Here is a 23,473-nt window from a genome sequence, read left to right as displayed (position 1 = left end):
ATTTACAATGGTTGAAAAAAAACAGTGAAACAATAGCAAATTAGCAAAGGGTGGCAAGTTCAAGGAGAATTCTTCATTCTACATACTGAGCAGGACCTGTTCATGATAGAAAACTTAACTACACCTTGACAAAAAAAAACCAACACTTAACTCATCAGGAATTGACCAGCTGTAGTAGCACCAAGGTATCTCAAAACACTTTAGCCAAAGGTTTAAGACAAGTCATACCATTCCTGTCTTTTCATTTTTGAACACCAGATTAATTTTTATGTCAGTACCAAAACAGATCAAGATTCCTTCTAAAGTGAACAAACCATCATTATTAGCATTTTTCCCCCATGAAACAAATCTAAAAAGTATTCAAGCTGGAAATGGAAGGGAAGGAAGGGAAGATGAGAGAAAGAAAGGGTAGGGTTTATGGCTTTCACAGACACTTAAGATGTATACATTCAGCTACAAGTCAGACACATCCATCTTACCTTCAGTGCCTGTTGTAGTACCTGGATGTCATTGATACCAGTGATCTCCCTTAGCTGATTTAAAAATGTTTGCTGGTGCTAAAAACAAAAACAGACAATCAAAATGAGGTAAGAGCCAAATAACAGCAAAACCAATTACTTACAAGAGTATGCTTCTCTACAAACATTAAAAGTATCTCCATATAAGCTTTATGCACCACAAAGGCATAGAGCCCTTGTTATTGAAGTTTGCTTTTGTTTCTGCAACTTGGGCACTTTTATTTCCCATATGTAATGGTTTTGTTTGGTTGGGTTTGGGGGGGGTATTAAAAAAAAAAAACAAAAAAAAATTGATAATGGGCAAGCTTATGCAACGTGGGTTTAAGGAACCCATATAAAGCTGCAATTGGCCCTCCTAAACAAATAAACCTCCATAGCTTGGTGTTCAAAGGCAGTAGGGGGAATAGTTGACTGAATTTCCACCAAAACCACCAACTCCCAATTATTCTCAACCCTGCTATTTCCTTAACATACACAATTCACAGCCATTCCAACCTCAAAAACTAAGAAATTCATCTTTACTGATCATCTAGGTGTTTTAAGAGAAATAGTCTAAAAACATCCATGCAAAACAGAGTTTCTTGAGACTAAAGCAAAACCTTAGGAATTTGTCTTAACCACCTTCCTAGACTAGTTGAATCCATCTCTCCCCATCACATCATCAGTCAGCATCCATGACTGAGTTTAAAGTAACACTTGGAGTTAGAAAAGAATAAAAGGTTCCAGGTCTTAAAGATTCACTTCATAAGAATTTTTAGGCTTTTTTTTTTTTTTTAATAAAAATCTGGTCCCATTCCTGTTTAGAGCCAACAGATTATTCCCTCCACTCATGCTCAGATACCACATCACAAAAGCAAAAAGCAGGCACTAGACTGGAACAATCCTTGAACTCCAGTTAACCATTAAAACCATCTTAACCATTAAACCCATGAAAATACAGAGGACTGACCATTGTTCCATACTAACAAATTCCATGCTTCCTTTGGCAGATCAGAAAAGGAGAAAGATTAGTGGTATTTGCAAGTGGCTTTTCTTTTTTATTGTTTGTCCACCACATCCTGAATTCAAAACAATAATTTCATCTATCAAAGAGAAGATTTTGTAAAGTACAGGGTTTTGTTTGCTAGTGACAAAGAAACATTCTCATGTTACTCTCCAAATTCAATTAAAAAAACCAACTATAATTGTCTTGCAGCTACTATTAAAATACTTCTCTTTAAAAATAATTATTTGGAATCAAATATTCAAATACCCTTATTCTCTCCTTATCGCAGCTTTGTATAGAGGAGGAAATTAAGAGCTGCATGAATGCTGAATTCCCCAGTGTGAAATTAACCTGGCAGGCACTACTTCATGCCCTAATAAGTTGAAATAGAAGGCATATAGTTCAGAATGTTTATGAATTACATACACAATCTTCCCTTCATTTATGATCCTAAGGGACACTGCTAACAATCCAATTTGCCTTTTTTTTTTCCTTTTCTTTTTAAAAACCCTGCTATTGGCACAAGAAAAGTGAAGTGATGCAGGAAAACAAACTCCCACTCTATCCCCATCCCTCACCCCCTCATTTGTTTACTCTGTGCATTTCACAGCACTGTACAAAGGCAGGACTTGTTTTCCCCTATAAAGTCGCTTTCCTGCCCCTGGGTCTGGCAAGAGGGAAAGAAAAGAAACAGAGTATTTGGGAAAAGTAATTACAACAGCATTAAAACTGGCAGGAGCAATTCAAGGGCAGTGCATGGCAGCAAAATGGATTTATTTTTTTATTTGCTACCAACGTGACGGTTGATAAAACAGAAAATAGTTTCACCAGAAATTATTATAACAAGTTATAAAAGATTTCTGTATCTTCCACAATATATACAACACTTGGAAAGGATGACTGGAGGATATTCATTGTTCACAGAGATTGGGAAGACAGAAGGGACATAGTTTACCAACAAACAATCTCTTAGCAGTTCAAAATATTGGCTGTTAATTTATGAGCACAGCTGTGACTTATAAACCTAGACATCTGTAGTTTATATCCGGATTTCAGTATTCCAGTATAAAGCTGTGGTTCGAGGCCCCCTTCCCAGGGACATACACATTCAGCAGATCATAACCAGGCCCAGAGAAGCTCCTTTCTCATCAAGAGATGATTTAAGTACCTAAATATACTTTTCTAAGGCCAAGAGTTTAAGGCACTTGACTTCAAAATTTCTAACTGGTAATTAAGTGAACAACACAGAGTCCATAAGCATCCTAGTTACGAGTGACAGAAATTAAGAGGAAAATTAACAGTTATCCTGAACACCCCAAATGGAGCTGAGCTGCTTTGGGGCCACAGACATACGTTTAGACATTACTGGCTTCTCAGGTAAATGTGGACAGGCTGCCATTGATCTCTAATTGAGTTTTTTCAAATCACACAGAAGTTAAAGAATGACAATACACTTCCCTTCCTACAAGGAGGAGGAAAAAGATAAAAACAAAGCAACAAAAAAAGTATAATTTAAATTTTCCACCTGATCGATGTGTTCTCTTAATACCTTCCGATAGACTAACAGGTCTTCAGAAACAATTCTGAAACTGCATAAGGTAGCTAAAAACTCCTTAACATACCATTCAACGGGTGGCCTTCTCTTCTATGCATTCACCATTTCCCCTCATCCTCTCAAATCTGACATAACTGCATCATCTTTACTGTGTACAGACTTTCTTGGAGCTGCATGTTTAACTTTGCCATTATTCTCCTTTACTGTTACATCAACAATATGTTATCACCCATGAAACTATTAACACAGGTAATTCTATTTCTTTTCATTACAAATGACAGTGCAGGCAACTGCTATTAAACCTTTTCTCATTCACTAATCGGGGGTGAGATCCAATTTTCTTTTTGCTTTTCTTTTCACTTAAGAAGTTTATGAAACACAATTGTACCCATATTCAGAGATCTGGTATTATTTAATTCTTGATGTCACTTTAATTTAGTGCATCTGTACTAGACTGCAAAAGTCAAAACAGGTAAAGTTTATTTGTTTTGAATTATATCCCTTTAGTACAGGCTATTGGAGCATATGGGATGATTTTAAAAAAAAAAAGATTTTATTTTACTCTTACCCATGACTGAAGTTTGGAGATCAATTTCTAATGCAACTGCTAAACAATTAAGTCTCTTCTGTACCATAACTAATATTTAATACAATACTTAGGACAGACTTCTACATACAAAGCAACTCACCCTTCTTACTCCTATTAATGCTCCTTCTGATTACATCTACCCTAGAAATTTCACTTTTCCTGGAGCTTGGGCTAACTTGAGCTGAAGTAACTGTAACATACAGACCCTCAAATGTCCACAAACACTAATGTAGATATTCTAAACAATTACGATCCTAATTCACTCAAAGGCTTACCAAAAATACCCAAAAGAACTCACCCTACACTAAAGCAAAGACTAAAAAACAAAGACGGTAGCGTATGAGTATTTACAGGTGTCTGAAGCATCTACACTAGCGTATATTAATTAAATCAGGTCAGTGAGGGATGATTCAGAACACAACTAGCAGTCCTAACATATTTTTATGCCATCTTTTTTCAAACACATCTCTTCCCTGATTACCGATGTTTCCCAACCTTGCATTAGTAGAGGTCCAAATTCTGAATTATAACTCACTGTACTTTAATTCAATTTAATAAGCAACCCCTCTCTTCAAATGCAGCTCCGAATGGAACGAGCTGCAACTACTGGTGCTAAGAAATCCACTTAAATTCTTTTGGATCCTGTTTGCCTGCACCCGCTTCTGTTTGCCATCCTTTCCTCAAATTTACATGACAGATTCCATAGTTCATCTATAGCACAGATCCTCCAGTTTAGCAAGTCAAGACTCCACCTGTATCTACAGTGCTGCACCAAATGTATGCATGCATATACAATGTAACACATGCAACGCATACACACATACTCCATGCAGCTTGAATTATATTTGACTCAACTCTAACAAGGTTCCAGGACTTGGTCTACGACATCAGATTCTGCTGGTGCAACCACTACAGGGTAACCCAAATACTTGGCCAGACAAAGGAGATGGTCCTCCGATGCTACAGCTGCCCTGAGATCCAGCTGCTCACACCCCTCAGTCCCAACGCATCACAGCATAATCGGTTCCACAGGGCTTTCGTGCACAAGCTATTCCCAGCCTTCCCCCTTCCTCTGGCTCCCCGAGGTATGCAGTATGTCTCACCAGGCTCTCAGCTCTTGGAAGATTTTAACTAACAGGAAATTCTCCCATTTTCCTGGATGGAAGCCAAATTTGTATAGTAGGAATGCATGCCCTTATTTCCACTTCTCTCCTTTTTCAGCCATCCCTCCCTTCCTCTCAGGAAATGCCCAATTAAGATTATCTGGTTTATAACTTCACACAATAGCACATTCAGTAGCTGTGCCAGTGCTAGTGAAGCAGAAAAGGATCTACACTATTATCTGCTTAGGGAGGTATTGTGCCCAAATTAGTTCCACAACAGTACTGTAAACTCTGATAACTTATCAAAATCAGAGCAAAAAGCTAAGTTACACAAATGCTTTTATGGACAAAGTAAATCTCACAGGTTGACTAATACTGAATTATAGTGCAGATAAGTTTTGGGGGAAAAAAATTAGACACCCTTTGAGGTGTTTGTTTTCTCATCTCTGTAGCTTCTGAAGAAGCACACGTAAGCTTCAGTTTTATTCATAGCAACATCCAAATATTTGTATTTGCAACACCAGCACTTTCAAACTTAGAAGATAAAACAACCCTCTTCAGTTTCCAAGCACAGAAAACGTTGTATATTTAGTAATAAATGCGATGATCTAACCACTACCAGGAGAAAACAGGGCCTACTGCCTCACTACACAGTTCACTTAAATAGTACATAATGAGAATGAACTATGGGAATCCCTTCCTCCTCAAGGCATGAATACTTGTACTAGAGACAAAAAAGAAAGAGCAGAAAAAATGCAAATGAGGGAACAGCATCTTGACTCAGTCCCTCCACACAAAACTCACTTTACTTTTCAGTGCTACACTGATTTATAAGAGCTATTTGTCGGAGGAAAACCCAAATGACATTGCACAAAATATTTTATATTAAAGACCTTTCTAATGTCACTTGAGCTGCAGAGGACCTGCTAATGGTACTGTTTCCATACAAGTAGCCAATAAGTCAGTTTCCTCATATGATGTTGCTGTAATGAGAAGAACACTGAGCGATTAGAGGAATGTAATTCCCTATAAAAAGGCTTTAAGTTTTTGCTACAAACAAATAAACAAAAAATAGTTAATGTACAAAGGACAAGCATACTAAAGATCCTCAATTACTACTGTGAATGTCATTTTCTGCCACATTAATCATATCTCCCAGGAACAGTTAAAAGGCCCACATACACTGCTGAGCATTACAGCTTCCAGCAACACAGATACATTAACCATCTTCTAAATAAGCTGTTGCTCAGGTTCCAAAGGGGCAAATAAAAACTAACTCCTTCCATGAAGATACCAAGCTGAAACACAGGGAAAACACACAGTCAACTCCAGAAGGCTTTGCTGTGTCTTTGCTCTCACTGTCTCTGTCCTCAAGATTTTTCTGTGTGTGTGTGTGTGTGTGCAGAATAAACATACATATATAAATATGTAAATTTAGAAGTGGGTATATGTATACATATATTTTTTAAAACAGTATTTTACTAATGCAAAGACCAAGTTAAATCTCTGCACTGGCTTTAAGGCGTTCATTCTTACAGTACCTCCTAAAGCATAGCAGAATTAGATTCCCTTGCCTGGTATCTGCTCACTGGGTTTCCTTTTGTTCAGTCATGAAAAGAGAAACCCCTTACACGACATTGTATCCTCTAAGAAAGTAGGTAAAGATACGTTTTTATACACACACAAATGCAAAATGCATCTCAGCTTTGGCTTGGACAAAATCACTTGTGGAGGGCAAAGGATGTGCACAGAGACTGCAGATTTTCAGTCCAGGACTCCTCTGCGCAGACTGCCAAAACTTGCCAATTACAGCAGCAGCCTATGCAAAGTGCGTAATTATCCACCTGCAACTGGACTGAGAGCAAACTTACTTCAAGGAAGCAAAAGGGCACACTGTATAGCAGTAACTTTCAGCCACCCACAGCCTGGACCAAATAAAAGTTTAATGGGAAAAAGGCTTGAGTCCATTACTTACGTGCATACAGTCCTCCCTGAAAAATTAAAGGAAGGATCCTACTTAATCATAGTGTTATATAACCTACATTCATCATAAGCAAACACTTGAAATACTCTTACCACATTTCCATACTGTTTCCATGAACAATAACAAAGTTGTACTACTTCAACTGAAAAGGCTTTAAAGACATGACTTTTCAATGAATTTCAAGATTTAATATTAAGGATTCTACACAATATGAGAGCATGCATTCATGTAAACACTATTCTGAGCCTCATATGTGCCCCCCCAAAAAAAAAGTCTCAATTACTCTCAACATAAACCACTTAAATTTATTTTAATTCAAGTTAATATTTAAACTTTTTGAAATGAGACTTTTAAAGAGAGGCTTGAGGTGTTTGGTTTGTATTTACTAACACTAAATACAAGGCAACCCACCTCTGATAGTTGCACACATTTACAAAAAAAAAAAAACAACAAACAGAAGTTAAATGTGAACCAAATCGCCACTTAACACGGGGAATACTCTTGCATCGAGCAGGAAACCCTGTCAGTTCACAGGGGGAAAGTCTGTGACTTTCCAAACTATTCCACCCATAGGCAGGAAAAGTGGCTTCACACCCTTTCTTCCATGTTTAGATGGACAGCACAGAGAAGCAAGCCAGATTTCTTACACGGGGCATAGCAGACTAAAGCAAGGGAGAAGCACCACCTTATTATATGGATCTTCCTAGGCAAATTTCAGGGTGCTAAAGAATTGGAGTAATAACGCAGCTGGAAAAGGCACCACTGAGTACCTACATACAACAACATGGAGAGCATTCAGAAAGCAACAGAAACACACTTCCTTAAACGCATTTAGTGGATTTTGTCTCCTTTTCCCTCTGGCCACAGAAGGACTGAAACTCAGCCCTGGACTCCCAACTTGATTGCCCTGCAGGTCTATTGCCTGGATTACAACTAAACATGCTCAGTTTATATTGCCAAGAGATTTGGTTTTCCCCAATAGAAAAAAACAAAACAACAACAACAAAAACAGTGGCTGAAGGCAATATGAGTAGTCATTATAAAGACAAAGCAAGACCAAACACTAGCAAGGCAGCAAAGCCATTTAAACTAACTTACCAGAACATGGTAATAAACGGTGTGATCTACAACCAAAGTGTGAACTGGCTCAAAAATCTTGTCATTTCCATCAAAGCAACATGGTTTAAAACCAATCCTCCAAACCAAAACAGGAACGAACAACAGAAATGTAACTGAAGTTCTATCTTAAAATTAGTCTATGAAGTGATTTATGAACACTGTTGCTTGAGTGAAGCAGCATGTAAAGAATTGCTTAGTTCCACATTTCTAGCTCTTACAGATAACTACTCCTAAACAAGCTTCAGTGACAGGCTGATAAGCAAGAACGGATAGCAGCCTTAGTACTTACTGAAAACATAAAGGGTATCAGAGAGAGTTTTGAGGTCTGTGTGTTTCAAACCACCATCATGATTTCTCACACCCTGCTCAGTACAATAGCAAGCTTCCCAATAGTAATGACGGCACATCTACAAATTAATTAATTACGATAAAACCAATGAGATCTTTAGTTTCATTTAACTAGATGCAAGTTAAACTTCAGGTTGTATTCACTGGAATGGCCATGGGAAAATTTGCTTCACAAAAATCGCTTTTGATTCTTACACACTCCAATAACTGTGACAGTAATTAGCAAAAGTATCTCTGCTCCAATCCAACTCTGATGGGTGATTAGAGTTACTGGTGGCAGCAAGGGGTCTTTCAAAGCACCAGCACATGTTATCTGTAAACTACATATAAAATTCAGAAGGATTCCTCTCAGAGCCCACCCATGGGCAACAGCTTGGCAGTGTCACATCCCAGTGGCACACTCCAGCCTCAGTTCATATCCCAGTCCCACCTCAGTGTGTTCTGACCCCAGCATCAAGAGAGCTGCCAACAGGGTGCACAAGCCACAGCAAATTAAAGCCAGTGGGCTCAGTGATAGGTGACATTATACAGATAGAAAGGAGAAGGAGGATGGAGGATGACAGATACAGAACGAACTGTGTGTGTATATAAATATACACACATATTTTCCAATCACTCCTGGCTACTTTCTGTTGTAAAAATTTCCCTCTTAATTTTTTCTTCTGTTCATAGACATTTACCATCATGCCTAAACATTAAATTTTAAAGTCTCTGCCCAGGTAGTATCACCAAGACACAAGCTTTCTCCTCACAGGAAAGACTATTGCCCAGGGTATCACAATTACAAGAAAAAGACTATTGCCCAGGGTACCATAATTTCACTGTAGCAGCTATTAAAAACATCCTCGAGTGTCTTTTAAACAATTAATGGAATCTTGTCTTGCTGAGGTCTAAAACAATGCTGCAAAGATCCACATTTTAACTTCTCACTTTGAGTTATTTTCCTTTGCATTCCAGTCACAGTTTAACCCATCACGCCAAACACAAGCTATTCTGGCTCACATTTGAGGCCCTTCACAGTCCTTTTATTACCTATTTATTATCTGTCACTGAAAGGCTAAGATCTACCTCTCAACTTGAGAGGGCAGTCCCGCTAGCCCATTCAAGTGTTTAGCTTTTTTATGCTGGGTTTTTTTTTCCAAATAGCCATCATAATCTCACCCTGCTCTGCACAATACCAAGGAGCTCACAAGAAAACAACATCAAGCTAGCCCCTTCGTTCTCCTCACTCTGCGTTATGATAAAGAGGACAACTCTAGGAACAAACCAACCAACTCTGGAAGCTGCAAGAGTCCTCAGATCGGTGGCATTCCAGTCTCTGCAATACTTGCAAACAATAAAGTTTAAAGGGGCTGTCAGACCACAAGCTGCTTCTGACGCATCAGCTGTCCTTCCCAGGCTGTAGCTCCTGCCACCGCTGGCCAGCTGAGGCTGGCGTTGCCAGATGCCACCTGCTCTGGCCATGAGCCACTCCTCCCTTTGAGCCAGCACTGCCATTTGCCTGAACCTCCAGCAAGCCAGCTCAGGCTCCCAATAAACCATCAGAAAGCTGCTCTTTGCTTTAAATTAATTTCCTGCTGACTTAGTGAGAGCCAGGGGTGGGATAAGGGAGAGGACAAGACCAAGGCTGCACCTATTTCCACAGGATTAAACTGTTGTGGAGCAGCAGCCTTATGAAAATGGATTGTTTCTCTGCCTTTATTTTAATGCTATTTTTATACAGTGAGGGAAATCAAGGTGGGAAAAAGCCTCTCGCAGTCCTCGTCCTACTTAGGGACTATTGGCAGAAAACCTACTCAAACAAGAGATGAATATAAAATTCATAGAGGATTATAATATAAATATAATTTGAATATAAACTTCAACAAGGGTCTGATGCTCCTGGTGGGCCTCAGTGGTCAAAGCCACACACCACTCAAAAGAACGCACACACTTAGGCCCACGCCTGCAGGCACTGAAACCCTGTACGCTGTTCTCCGCTCCCTGGTTTAGGTGTTCACATCCAGAAAGATCTCATTTACTGCAACTGCTAATGGCACAAGCGTCAAAGGTCCCACCTCACCTCAAACAACTCCGCTATGTGCCCTAGGTAAGCGATACCAGGGAAGATTTCACAAACAATTTTTCCACACAAAATTCAGAATAGTACAGCATGGAAATCCTAAATGAAAGTTAAATTGCACTTTTTAAGACAGGCCTGTATTACAAAGAGTCCACGGTATTCAATAGCAGGGACACATCTGGGCAAAAAGCTCAGCTGTCTGTCTTGAAAAGAAAGAAAGAAAGAGAAAGAAAACAGAAAGCCTTTCAACATGGGCTTTACCGTTTAGTCCGATTAAAAAAAAACTACTAACCTCACTTCCTGAAGAAACGGGCCCTGTGCTCACGAGCATGGACGTGCCCTCCTGCCTCTCGAGAGCAGCAGCCCTGGCCGCCTCCTGCAGCCTGGCCGACCTTAGGGCTCCCCAACACCCTCGGCAGCACCCACCTCCTGCCTTGGGGGTGCCGGGGGCTGCACCTGGCAGCTCAGCCAGCCGGCCCACAGCTCCCAATCGCACTGCCTGCTCCTGCCTGCCACTGCCCGGGCCAAGAGAGAGCAGGCGAGAGGACACAGCGGCTGGGGATGGAGAGCGGAGGGGAGCACCTCCACCCCGCTGCAGCGAGGTCTTCAGAGGGAAGCTCATCCTGCAGCCTCAACAGATCACTCCCTCCCCAACTTTTAACCTGAGGTGCATTACAAGATGAAATTCCATCCAAAAAAAGTCAGGCACCTTTATTTGCAGCATTCAGTAAAGTTATTTACTAGCTTATCCTGCCCCCCTACTAATCACGTAAAAAGGAATCCTGTGAAGAGACACACATTGTTAGCTGGGGGCAGGGGGGGGTTAAATAAACAAACTCTGCAGAAGAACGAGATTACAGATCACAGTAAATCACCTAAAATCCAGGGCAGTACTTAACTTTGCAGGTTGCCTGCAAAGTGCTGGGTTTCTGACAGCAGTTCCAGCTTCTCCAGCAAGACAGCCTTTCCTGGGTCAAGTGCCAGGAAGCCACCGGCACGTGCTGTGTCCCTGCAGAAAGGCCACCGCAACACCATGGACAGTCGGCCTGTGAAGGGCAGCGAGCAGCTTTCATTTTCACTAGGTAATAACCTCAACGGACGCAGATGGTATTAGAATTAAAATGAACCTCAAACGCAACAGAGACAGAGTATTTAAAGATGTGTTGAGATTTTTACCAGTATACCAGCATATACTTATACTACTTCACAATTAAAGAAATAGTAAATTCATCAGTACACTCCACAGAGGGCAACTGAAATTTTCCAAGCCGTTTTCTCTCAAGGAGAAAGACAAAAGACAATCTTGAGAATCCTTGGGTATTTTTTTTAATGGACTTCGAATTACCTGATTTTGAAACGCACATTCGCCTCAGCTCCCACAGTAAGCTGAACTTGTTATATTCTAATATGAGGATGTGGTCTCAAGAAACTTATGACAAATTTGTTTTATAACTGCTATTTGTTATAATTTAGCCCTATCAGTCTTCCCTGTCTCAGTGATGTTGTGGCAATATCATCAGTAATGACTTTCTGCCATTCTTCATCACCACACACCTACGTGAAACTTCATAGGCTGACTTAAGGAAAAGGGGTATGAAAGACTCCTCTGGTTCACATTTTTGAAAAATAATTTGAAACGTACAGAAATTTAAATTCTGTGCCACCTTCCTAGCAGCAGCATTATGCCAACATGTTCCCCCATCAAACAATAGATAGTAAACTCCAACAGCAAAATTTTCAACCCTTTTCTACTCAGTAAGGTCACAAAGCAACAGTCTTCAGCATCTTTGCTGGGGATAGCAGGCAGCTGCAAACTCCGTCCCCGGTCTATAACAACGCAGCAGAGCCTGTATGCTGCACACACACCCCCACCCAGTACTAGGAAGTAGGTAGCACATTTACCAGTCGTCTTTAAATCAGACCCAGAAAAAGCCTCAAGGCAACTTGCCACGTTAGCCAGAGCTGGAACTTGTGATGATGGGGAAATCTGTCCATCCCTACCATTAATAAATCCAGAGGTTACCCAGCAGACTGTACCCAAAAAAGCAGCCCAGCCAGCTTCAGGCAAGGGGACAATTATGGTCCAGCCAGGGTTGTCCCAAGGAGATGTTTGTGGCTTTCAGCACCAAGTCCCATAAAACACATGCAAGACTAGAGGCAACATTTAGAAGTAGCCAGTAAGATGTTGGTTATTTTTTAATTTCCAAACAAGTAAAGGAATACAGAGAGAAAGAGAAGACTTAATTCTAGTACCCCATTAAAAAAAAAAAAAGTTAGAAACCTAGGTGCCTGAATTTAAGAAGCTTGCTCATTACTGCCACCAAATAATTAAAAGGTTCTAATGTAAGAAAACGGTAGTAGAAAAGTCTCTAAATGAAAAGAGCATGGTCCTCAAACAGGTGAAAAATTACATGAGAGACAAGCAGAATTTGAAGAAAAGCAGCTGACAAATGGGAAATTAGGTAATACCAAGAAGGGAAACAACTCTGCAAGCACTCCAAAAGCTGTTTAGGTTTAAAAAAACTAAAACATACTTACAAGCTTAAAAACTTTCTCTTAATATATTTTGCCATGATTCTGTACCAAAACAAAGCAAAAGTTAAAATCTGCAAAATATAGAAGTGCTTTCTCAGTCATAATGTAAGATTTCTGGGATACAAATGAAATACACAGTAATCTGTCCTCTAACCAGGCCATTTATACCTATGCACTTTAGAAAGTGTTTAAAAAAAAAGTACATTTCCAACAGCTGTGGTCCCAGGAGAAATTTCTTTTTCAACGCAGCCAACTTTCAGAGGAATAAAATGAAACCGGACACAAAAGGAAAGCAGAGGAGTCTGTTCTCACTATCTCCTTCTCTTCTGAAGAGAACGAAGAATGCCACATGCCTGTGCATACCCAGCCTTTTCCAGCTGCTTACTTTAAAGCAATCTCGAAACATACACCTGAATGTAAATAAATACTATTTTCAACTTCCACATAGCACTTTTTTTTTCTGGCTTAATCCCAGTAAAAACACAGCTAAAATCAACTTCTCAAAATGATTTTTTTTCATTAAAATTTTATTGAAATTCAGAAAGAGTAATTTTTAGTTTGAGAATAAGAATAGGCAATTTCAGCACAGGTATCTGACTTTTCTTGAAGGCATACAGCTGTGAGAAGAACTGCTATCACAGAAACCATGCAAAAACTCAAGCCTAGCATTTACTATTCAGCAAAAGCAAGAGATGGCATTAAATATAGCTACACAATTCACAATCCAAAATTTTTACATCTCAGACTCAGACCCTACTGTCAGGTGAACATCCTGTTTTAATTAAAGGGAGGCCTCTGGATTTTGGGGTACAACACAAGTGAAATGATGACACATCAATTGGTAGGAAGGAGCCATAAAGGCATATAATGCCATTTTCTGTCACATGCATTAATTTCCACGAATTGTGTCTAGACCGAGGTAAGATACAAGGGTCAATTACATTTAAATAGCTATGGATCGTGCCTTGAAAACACTAATACCTCTCTAAAAAGCTTTTATGAAATACATTATTCTTGTCTACATGTGCTTACTGTAAAGCTTAAAAATATGCTTTCACCTGATGGCTAAAAAAAGCTTTAGTTAAGGATATTATAAGCAGAAACTGCATTTGCTTGACCCCTACACTTTGATAAGCTTGACTATTGCCAATTAGTTGATAACAGAAACATTTTAAAAGAAATGTTGTGCAGGGTATAATTTTTTTCAGCAAGAATCCACCAGTTAAAATACTTCAGAAAAGTACTATAAACGAAAGCATCAAGTCAAAGCTGTGTATCTGAGAATAAAAACTATTAGAATTTGCACACCGGTATTTCTGCTGCCTTAAAAGAAAAAAAAAAAAAAAAAAGTGTTTTACATACACAAATCCATGTCAGGTGATGTTTCCAAGGTTAACCTAGCTGCACTCCAGCCTTCAAGATCTTCCACATTGCATGTTCCTTGGATTCCACCTCTCTAACAGCCTTACTTCAGAGAGCTACATTAGAACTGTGGACACTTAGTGTTGCCACCTCCCACAACAGTGCTGTTTCTCTTGAAGTCCCATCATCAGGTAACATCAGGTTTCAGAAAAACTCTCATGCTGATGGCTTTCAACATGCTCCTGAATTTCATCCATTACAGCAAAGAAGCAAAAAGCAAAAGAATGTAGCTAATGACAATTTCAAAAGAATGAAAGCTATAAAAGCCAACTGTAAAAATCATCAGCGCCTTCTTAAATTGCAAGAGTCTACATCTAAATAGATTAAATACTTTCATTGTGATTTTCAAATGTTTGGAATTAATGATGTTACTGCATACATGGAAAACCCATCCATAACTAAATAGACAAGAACTCACAAAGCCTGCCATAGATGACTGAAGTTATCAGTGTCCTACTCACGATATTATGTCAATCTGTCCTTCACAACATCTTAGGGCCCAATTCCTCCTTTATAGCACTTCACAGGAATCTCAATATTGATTCAAAATGTTGCTTAACATCTCATTCCTGTTAAAGCCTAAAACCACAGATTCTGCACCACATTCACCAGGAAAACTACTATGTAGTTCAGCATGATAAAACCACCCCTCTACCAGCAGACCCAGCCCTGCAGCTACCAGGAGAAGGCAGCACACCAACTCTGCCACTCCAGATCACAGACCAACACACGTGCCCCAAATATCCAGGCAGGGAGATGTAACCCGCTGCAGTAGAAAGACTGACTTATGCTCCCTTCATTCACTTCTGGAAACTGGGATGGTGACATAGAGCAGAAAGGGGGTATGGACAGGTTTACTCCAAAAGAAGTTTCATGGAAATTTTCCTTTAATGGCCCATAGAGCCCTTAGTGTATTACAAGTTTTGAAGTGCTAAAGAAATCTAGTGATAAAAGAGACCTAAAGCCTGCAATACAATGAGAGGGCGCAAACCTTAATGCTATAAGAAAGCAACATTTTAGATGGCAATTTAGACAGTGATTGTACTCAATCATGGCACACACCACAGCTGCTCTCCGTTCTACCTGCAAGTTTGGCTGAGGTATGTCAGCACAATACAGCTTATAACAACATTTATATTCAGCACAGCATTACTGTAAGGTAAAATTAAAAAAAATCTGACATCCACTGTTCAGAACGCTGTGTTGCCAAATTAAGAGTTATGAGCGTTCACAAAAAATAGCAAGAGATACCATTTGCCAGCCTGATGCAGGAAACAGGAAAAAGTCTTTCCCTTGACTTGGCCCAAAGCCTGGGTTTGTACCATCATGCAAGGCATGCCCCTGCTATCCTGTTCAGCAGCAAAGCATCTCACCACCTCATCTTTACTTCAGCCTCAGAGCTTTAAATCATACATTTAGATCAATACTTTGTCATCGTATTTCTGCCCCTTTTTTAAATAATAAAAAAGATAAAGAATTTATCAGAAAAGTTTCAACTTTGCATACTTTTACATGCAACTAACCATAGTGATTCACAGTGCTACCTTTTCCCTAGTAATTACACTTAACCACTCATTAACCAGAACTTTGCACGTATCACAGTCCCGAAGTGAATGGAAAAAGAGTTACCACCCCACCTATTGCATACTTAGATCTCTGGCAAAAGTCACATGCGAGTTATATTAGTTTCACTGAACTAGTTAAACTGAACATTCACTCCAGTCAAATATTTTCTACTCTCGGCAACTGTTGACTTCTTTAACAGCACCCCAACTGATGAAGGGTAACATCAGCTAACAAAAGTGGTCTTTATGTCCTAATGGGAAAGAAAGACTGAAGTCTACCCTGAATTCATAAAATCACTTTGAAATATGTTGTCACAACAGGCTCTCCTACATTACTCAGCTAATACTCTGGCTTGCTATTTGCATCATGATGCTACACTGCTACCCTAGGCACAAGTCAACAGCCCCCGGGTGAGAAGCTGAATCCTCTCAAATTACAGGTGTCTACCTGCTGACTAAAGACCATCACATTGGTAACTTAGTCACTGGGTTTTGATGGGGAAGTTTCACACATCCATCTAAAACAAACAAAAAAAACCCAAAAAAAACCCAAACAACCAATCAAACACCAAAACAAAACAAAACCAAACACAAAAAACCCTAACACACAAACAAACCTTCATTGTGACTCAATGTAACCTTTCCCACCCTTACATAATCACACTGGTTATCACAAGAGAACCAGAAAATGAAAGCACTCAGGATACTTTCATTTCCCAGAAAAGCTGCTCCCACACATGTGGCTTTCCTACTCAGTGAAAGTAGAAAAGACTTTCCTGTCTCGGTCCAGGTCCTGGCAATACCTCCCCTCCCAATTTTAAGAGCCCTGTTCCATAATAAGTACAAAAAGTCAATAAAAAAAAAAAAAAAAAGAAATTAAAAAAAATAAAACCAAAGAGTCAGGCTTTTAAACGAATTTACTCCCACATGAAAACATGTAAGTGAAGACACTGTTCTTAAGCTTTTTGTTTACTTTTTATGCTAAAGAATATCAGGAATACCACATTTGGCTCTTAGCTTTTGCCAGATGATCAGCTAGAAATTGCAAATCAGCATCTTCACTACAGAAAGTGAAGGGCAATAAAACATAAAGGAACCCTAGAAGCAGCCCTGGGCACCTCAGTAATCCCCCCATCGTTGCACCACCAGCAACGGCTGTAAGGGGGTGACTGATGCAGCACCCCAAACAATTCCTGGCACAAGTGATGTGTGAGGGTTAGACACCTCCCAGCCAGTTCTGCTAAGATCTCAGCCCAGCCTGAAAAGGCAGCCTCCAAGTCAGCTGGGGCATCAGATCAATTCACCCGTCCTCGGCATCCAGGTTGTCCGTCAACCCAGCCATTCACATCACTGAAGTTATGAAGCCAGCTTCTTGCAGACTAAATAATCAGACTGTCGACACTTAGTGTGCTCCTCAACCAGGAAGAAGAGAAGATTTAGCCAAAAACAGAACAAAAATTATATCTTTCTATCTTTCGTTCATCTTCAGTTAGATAAGTCCATGAACACCAACTGAATTCACAGGCTTAAAGAGATGCTACTTCCTACCTTAACATCTTTTCAGGCATAAGAGTGCAAGAAAAGCAACTGTTCAATTATCCTCCCACTTATCTTTACAAAGCACTTTTAAAAATGTCAAATATTTTTCTATTTTGAGACATGGGTAATTTACTTTTTGACCTTTTCATAGAAGCTTATGGGTTTTGTCATCTTTTGTACCTGCTCTTGCTAGTGGTTGTAGATACAGGGTTATCCTAAAAATACATCTCTCTTTTTTTTTTTTTTTTTTTTGGAAGTACTAAACCTTTTGTAATATTATTTAAAAATAACTTAACAGAAAAATGTATAAACCTTACATTTTAATATTCTGAAGAAGTATTTTTATTTTCAAGGTGTGGACCAAAAGATATTTAAAGACATTAGTTCAGACAGATGCTAGTGATAGCACTATAGTTGTAAAGTCCTGCTACCACAATCAAAATCATTACTGAACTTTTGCGGAAGTTTTTCTAGAATGCAACAGATTTTAAACTACTATTAAATGTTTCAGAAAGGTGCAGATTCATAGCATATACCAAAAAAGCAAGACTGCGTAGCTACAAAAAAAACCCCACCACCAGCCACTCAACCACACACACAGAGCCCTTCCCACCAAAACCCATCAGAAAATTCACAAAACCAGAAAGCATTCAGCATACCAGTCTGACAAGGGCTTTCAAAATTACTTCGAATCACTGACCTTTGCACCTTGCTCTAGCTTTCAGAAAAGACAAACAGAAGTCTATGTAGAAGGTGTAACTACACACAAGATGAACTTTTTTAATGAACTTTTTTTTACATGCGTTAACAAGATGTATGTGTCTAAAAGCGGGACTCCATAGCACCTCAAATAATTCTTGCAAATTACTTAGCAGTTGGTACAAACACCTTCAGTAAACTAGTCTGCTTATTCTGCTCATCCTGGCCAAAAGAGGTAATAAAGCTTCCAATACCAGCAGCAGCAGGTATAATCCCCACCACCATGCAAGCCCACCATGCAAGGAGGCCACCTGTCACACAGTCCAAACACAGGTAGCTCATTCGTGGGGAGATACGTAAGCCATCCTCAGTACATGACCCAGGGTGCATTTCTCAGATACGGGAAGGCACCTGCATGTTGCTCACAGGCAAGAGGGGCTCTGGCCACATGCCAAGAGCAGGAGCCTGCATCCACGGGGCAAGTGCTAGGTCAGGAAACCCTGCACCCAACTGATCAAAACACAAAGACTTTAAAGGCTGTATCCTTGGAAGGTTGCCACCTATCGAGATGAGGGGAAAAAAAAAAAAAAAAAAAAAAAAAAAATGAGCACAACTCCTAAAATACCTTCCTTGCATACCTAGTCCTCAGTAGATGTTTGTTGCTATCACCTCCTGCCATTCAGTACTGCATGGACATCCCTATTTCAATTGTTGGAGACATAGGAATGTATCATCTTCCATAAGAAGAACTACCACAATTAGTGGCTATTGCTTTCAGGGAAGAAAAGCAGTCAGTAGCATATTATTAGCTAAATCTTTCAATAATGAGTATATCAAATACACAGGATGAGCAGAAGAGAAGCATACACATCAGCTAGCACAATTTGCTCCTTACTAACCCAAGAAAGAGCAAGGGAGAGGAAGTAAGTAGTATTAGACCTTGCTTTAAGCCATGCATTATTTCAAGTGGTAAATATCCTTAAAGGTTTGTGCTTCTTTTAAAAAAGTGAGCTGAGCTGACACACCTCACTTTATTCTACTATTCCTGTGATTACACTGCCATTATGCTGCTGAATCACAGGTCTGAAATAACAGTGGGTGTGGGAAACCAAGGGACAGATAAAACAGACTTTAAATCTGTGTATCAACCAACACTCAGTCTCTCTCCAGAAGCAGTAGAACTTGATAATACACATTTCTGAGTGGCCAGCTAAGTGTCACCCTTTAAAATCCAGCTTCTTCAATCTGCTGTTCCAAGAGGACCATCACGATAATTATTAGTTTGAGCCGAGACACTGCTGAAACACGTATGACCTCTCCACATCATTTCTTCCAATTACTAGAAAAATCACCATTCACCCCAGCCCCTGTTGCTGAAACCCACTGTGTAAGGGACACTGGCCAAGGGAAGGGTCTGCACAGCACAAAGGTCAGCCTGGGACGGTCTTCCTCCATAAGGAAAATCAACATACACATGCACCAGCGCAAGCTACCCCCATGGCAGCAGTACAGCACTGCCTGGTGTACAGGGACCCTGCAACACACATGCCTTTGCTCTTCAGCAGCAAAATGCCTGGCAAAAAGGGTTTTACTGGACAGAAATACAGACAGGGCAAAACGAGAAGCCACTTTTTTTAACCTCCCAGGCCATTTACCTTTATTCATAAGCTTTAGTCTTAATATGAACACTACAGTTAACCTACAGACACCTAACGATGTTAAGAGAAGCACACAAGAGCTGTGAGCAATAAGAGTAACGTGATTAATTATTTGCTTCAGGAGATAAATTACAAGTTTTAACTAGGAGTCAAGATGACCAGTAAACATGAAAGAAAAAATTTCTTTTGACCCAATCCAAATGCTTTAACTACACAATAAACTAAAGATAGCTTCAGTGGGAAATGGGCTATTTGTAGTTAGAGCATTTATTAATACAAACCTACATCTTCAAGTACTGCTGCAGTTTGACACATACTTCCTGTATGACAGTAAGAAAACATCTGATGAACAATGTTGGGAACCAAAGTTCTGAATAAGGTATACTGATGACTCAGGCATCTCTTGGAAATCCAATATATTTCTGTTTGTATGTGGTTTCTTCACACTAACAGAAAACAATCATGACAAACTTTGAGGTCCCCAGAACAAACTCTCATTATTTGTGGAGCATGGGATTTTCTTCTTTTGAGGGAAGACGGTGAGTTAGTGGTATGGTAACCTCTCCACCTTTCAACCACGCATCAGCCCACTGTACCTTCACAATTTTTCTTCTTACATGCAAATAAGCTGAACAATGTTAAAGTCTGCCATCCAGTTAGCTATTCATTAGTCTCACTAAGCAATGAGATACTCACTTTGGAGTCAAATTTTTTTTTTTTTTTTGCTAAATATTCTCAAGGTTGGCCTTCCCCCCCCAGCATGCAATTAGTGATAAAATGGATGAGAAGGAGTTTCAGATAATATAATAATCAGATGATTCAACAGAAATAAAAAAGCAGATCCCTGCCATGAAAAAAAAAAACCAACTTATTTTATACAGTTTCTCTAGATACTTAGACAAGTAACCATCATCCATAGATGCTGATTACAACTTTAAAATTATTGCTAATTTCATTTTTTTACTGCAGCAGATTACCAGGGGATCTACCACAATCAATCTCCAACCACCCTTTAAGCTTATCCTCGATTTGAAACTACAGTAATCCTGAACTACTGACCTGCAAGCAGTAGTTTAGCTGGGAACTGTAACAAGTCTTCTTCAGGATTACTGACAGAAAGTACAACAGGCAGCTCTGACCAGTGTCTATCAGGTATTACGTAACAGAGTATCCAATACGATAATTAAGGGATACTTAAGTAAACCATGAACAACAGGTTTTGTAAAATATAACCTCGCTCTACCAAAGTTGTCAGGCAAACGAAGTTGTCCAACGCAGAAGACACACGCATAGCATAGGACCTGGCAGCAAACCTCTGCTACGTTAGCCTGCTAGCACACCCCAATTGAAAACACTGCTGACTGAGGAACGAAGAGACAAAATTAGTCCGTTCAGCCCTTGCCTTCCTGCTGAAGCAGCCAAAATCAGTGCTACTTCAACTATGATAGCAGTCTTTGGCAAGACACGCCTCTCCCTCCAAACGAGCCTTCTGAATGTACCACTTTAAACAATTATACCTTAATAACTGCATTCCCACTGTCCAGTCTTACAACTGGAGCCATTTAACTTCCACACTGACTATATCAAAGCACATATACCTTTATCCTCCTATAAAAACAACACATGCCATTAAAAAAAAAAAAGTCAGGGAAGAGGAGGTAAGTCATATCACTAACCAGAACAGTTGCATTAACCGGCAACAGTTACCTTTAAAAATTAAAAAAAAAAACAAAACAAAACAATTTTAAAAGCACCTTGATTTAATTTTAGGTTTCTTTTTTCTCTTGCCAGTTCAGTTCACTTCAGGCAAAAAAAGAGCTTCAGAAGGTTTTGGTTTTTGTTGTTTTTTTTTTAATAAAGAAACATTTTCCAGCAACTCCTGGTGCTTAGCAAAAGATTCGTAAATGCTGCCATTCGCTTAACCCCATTTCATGATGCATGTTAACAGAAGTCCCTAAATCCAGCACTTTTTTACTCCAGCAAGACAGCGTCAGAGCGAGCCGTGTGTCACACGCTGGAAATAGCGTTCACCTTTAGCAGACACGGATGCCGGCGCAGCAGGGTCACGCCGTGCACGTGCAGCATCTCCCTCCCGGCCCACGGCTCACGCAGGGGGCTCGGGCAGGACCTCGCCGTCCTCACCGACACGCTGCTCCCCGTCCCTCTCCCCTTCCCGGCAGCTCTGCATGTGCAACAGGCCCGCCTGGGGCCCCGGCGCCGTCCCTACCCGGGGCTGCCCGCTCGCCGGCCCGGGGAGCGGCGGGTCTCCCCCGAGCCGCTGGGGAAGAGGACCCGGTCCAGAGGGGGGGGCTGACCCGGGGCCGGGGTGACGGCGGCCCCCCGCTGACCGACCGCGCCGCAGCAGCGGCCCCCCGGCGGCTTCGCCATCGCCCCGACCCGGGGCTGAAGCGCCGCGGGCCCGGAGAGGCCGCGGGGCGGGGAAGGCCGGGCCCCCTCCTCGGCCGGGGGAAGGTTCCCACGGGCCCGGGAAGCGGCGGAAGGTGGGGAGGCTGCGCCCCCGTTTCCGGGGGGCCGGGGAGGGGAGGGGGGGGGGGGAAGTGGCCGGCCGGGGTGGGGGGCGGGAGCGGGGGCAGCCGCCGGAGCCGCGCAGGAAAGGAGCGCCTCCGGGAAGGGGTGGGGGCCAGGCCCCGGCGAGGCCGGCGGGCAGGGACGCGGACGAGGGGCGCGCAGCCGGCTCGCAGGCCGGGCCCTGGCGCAGCGGGGGGACCCCGCGGCCGGCGCGGCGCAGTGGCGGCGGGCCGGGCCGGTGTCTCACCTTGGCGGCGCCGCCGGGCTGCAGTACGTTCTGCTCCACCGTCATGGCCCCCGCGCGGCTCCCGGCTGCGCCCCGGGCTCGGCGGGCGGCGGCGGCGGCGGCGGCGCCGTGCGGCAGCGGCTGGGCCGGGCCCGGGCTGGGCGAGCGGAGCAGGGGGCGGCGGCGGCGGCGGAGGAGGAGGAGGAGGGGCGGGAGGGGGAGCCCAAGTCACCGCCAGGCGGGCGGGCCGCCGAGGCTGGCGGCCGCCGCGGGATATAGCGCGGATCCGCTCAGGCCCCGCTGTCACTCCCAGCGCGGCCGACCCCGCCGCCGCCCAGCGTGCCCGGAGCGCCGAGCGCGCCCCCGGCCCCAGCCCCGCCCTCAGCTCGGCTCGGCCCGGCCCGGCCCGCGCCGCCGCTGCCCGGCAGACGGTTCTCCCGGCGGCGGCGCCGCCCCGCGCACCTGCCCCGGGCGGAATCCCCCGCCGCGGCGGCTGCCCCCCTCGCTCGCCGCCGCCGCCGCCCTGCCCCTTCCCCGCGGTATTTACAGCGGCCGCCTCCATCTTGGCGGCGGCCGCCCCCGCGGGACAGCGCCGGCTTGGCCTCGGGCCCGGGGGAGCGGGCCCGGGGGCTAAGCGGGGCGGGGCCGCTCCCGCGGGAAGGACCCCGCGTCCTCGGCCCGGGGGGGGGGGGGAAGGCTTCTCCCTCGCCCCTCACAGGGGCAACCCCGCCGCCCTGCCTCCCGAGGGAAAGCGAAGTTTCTCCCGCTCCACCGCGGCCGCCCGGGGGAGCCGCGGTCCGGCGGCGGCGGCGGCGAACCCGAGAGCGCCTCGCTCCCGCCGGGGAGCGGCACACCGTCCCGGCGGGACGTGGGCCGGCTGCAGGCTTCTCCCAGGGGCGCGGGAGCCAAGCGTGGCCTGCCCTGCAGTCAGCCCAGTCCGACAGTCGTCAGCGTGTTTCGGCCTCAAAAAAGCCGGCGCTTTCCGGGGGGGGGGTTGCAAGAAATTTCTGACCAGTGTTCCAGCGCTGGCTGCTCGT

The 23,473-nt window shown here is 42.7% G+C and overlaps 2 protein-coding genes across 7 annotated transcripts in view; one reads left to right on the top strand and one right to left on the bottom strand.

The window, feature by feature from the left end:
- The window catches only part of USP25 (ubiquitin specific peptidase 25), a 92,369-nt gene extending 69,562 nt beyond the window's left edge, over nucleotides 1-22,807 (bottom strand). For all 3 annotated transcript variants that reach the window (XM_049824890.1, XM_049824888.1, XM_049824889.1), the window contains exons 1-2: nucleotides 22,458-22,807; nucleotides 480-557 (exon numbers count right to left, since the gene is read on the bottom strand). In XM_049824890.1, coding sequence (XP_049680847.1) covers nucleotides 480-557; nucleotides 22,458-22,502 — 123 coding nt within the window. In that variant the 5' untranslated portion in view covers nucleotides 22,503-22,807. The remainder of the gene's footprint in view (nucleotides 1-479; nucleotides 558-22,457) is intronic.
- The window catches only part of NRIP1 (nuclear receptor interacting protein 1), an 895,475-nt gene that overhangs the window by 566,997 nt on the left and 305,005 nt on the right, over nucleotides 1-23,473 (top strand). The window lies entirely within an intron of this gene.

This window comes from Accipiter gentilis, chromosome 21 (assembly GCF_929443795.1).
Source record: "Accipiter gentilis chromosome 21, bAccGen1.1, whole genome shotgun sequence".
Classification (NCBI taxonomy): Eukaryota; Metazoa; Chordata; class Aves; order Accipitriformes; family Accipitridae; genus Astur; species Astur gentilis.
The sequence above is the reverse complement of the archived record's forward strand: the minus strand, read 5'-3'. Positions and strand labels throughout refer to the sequence as shown.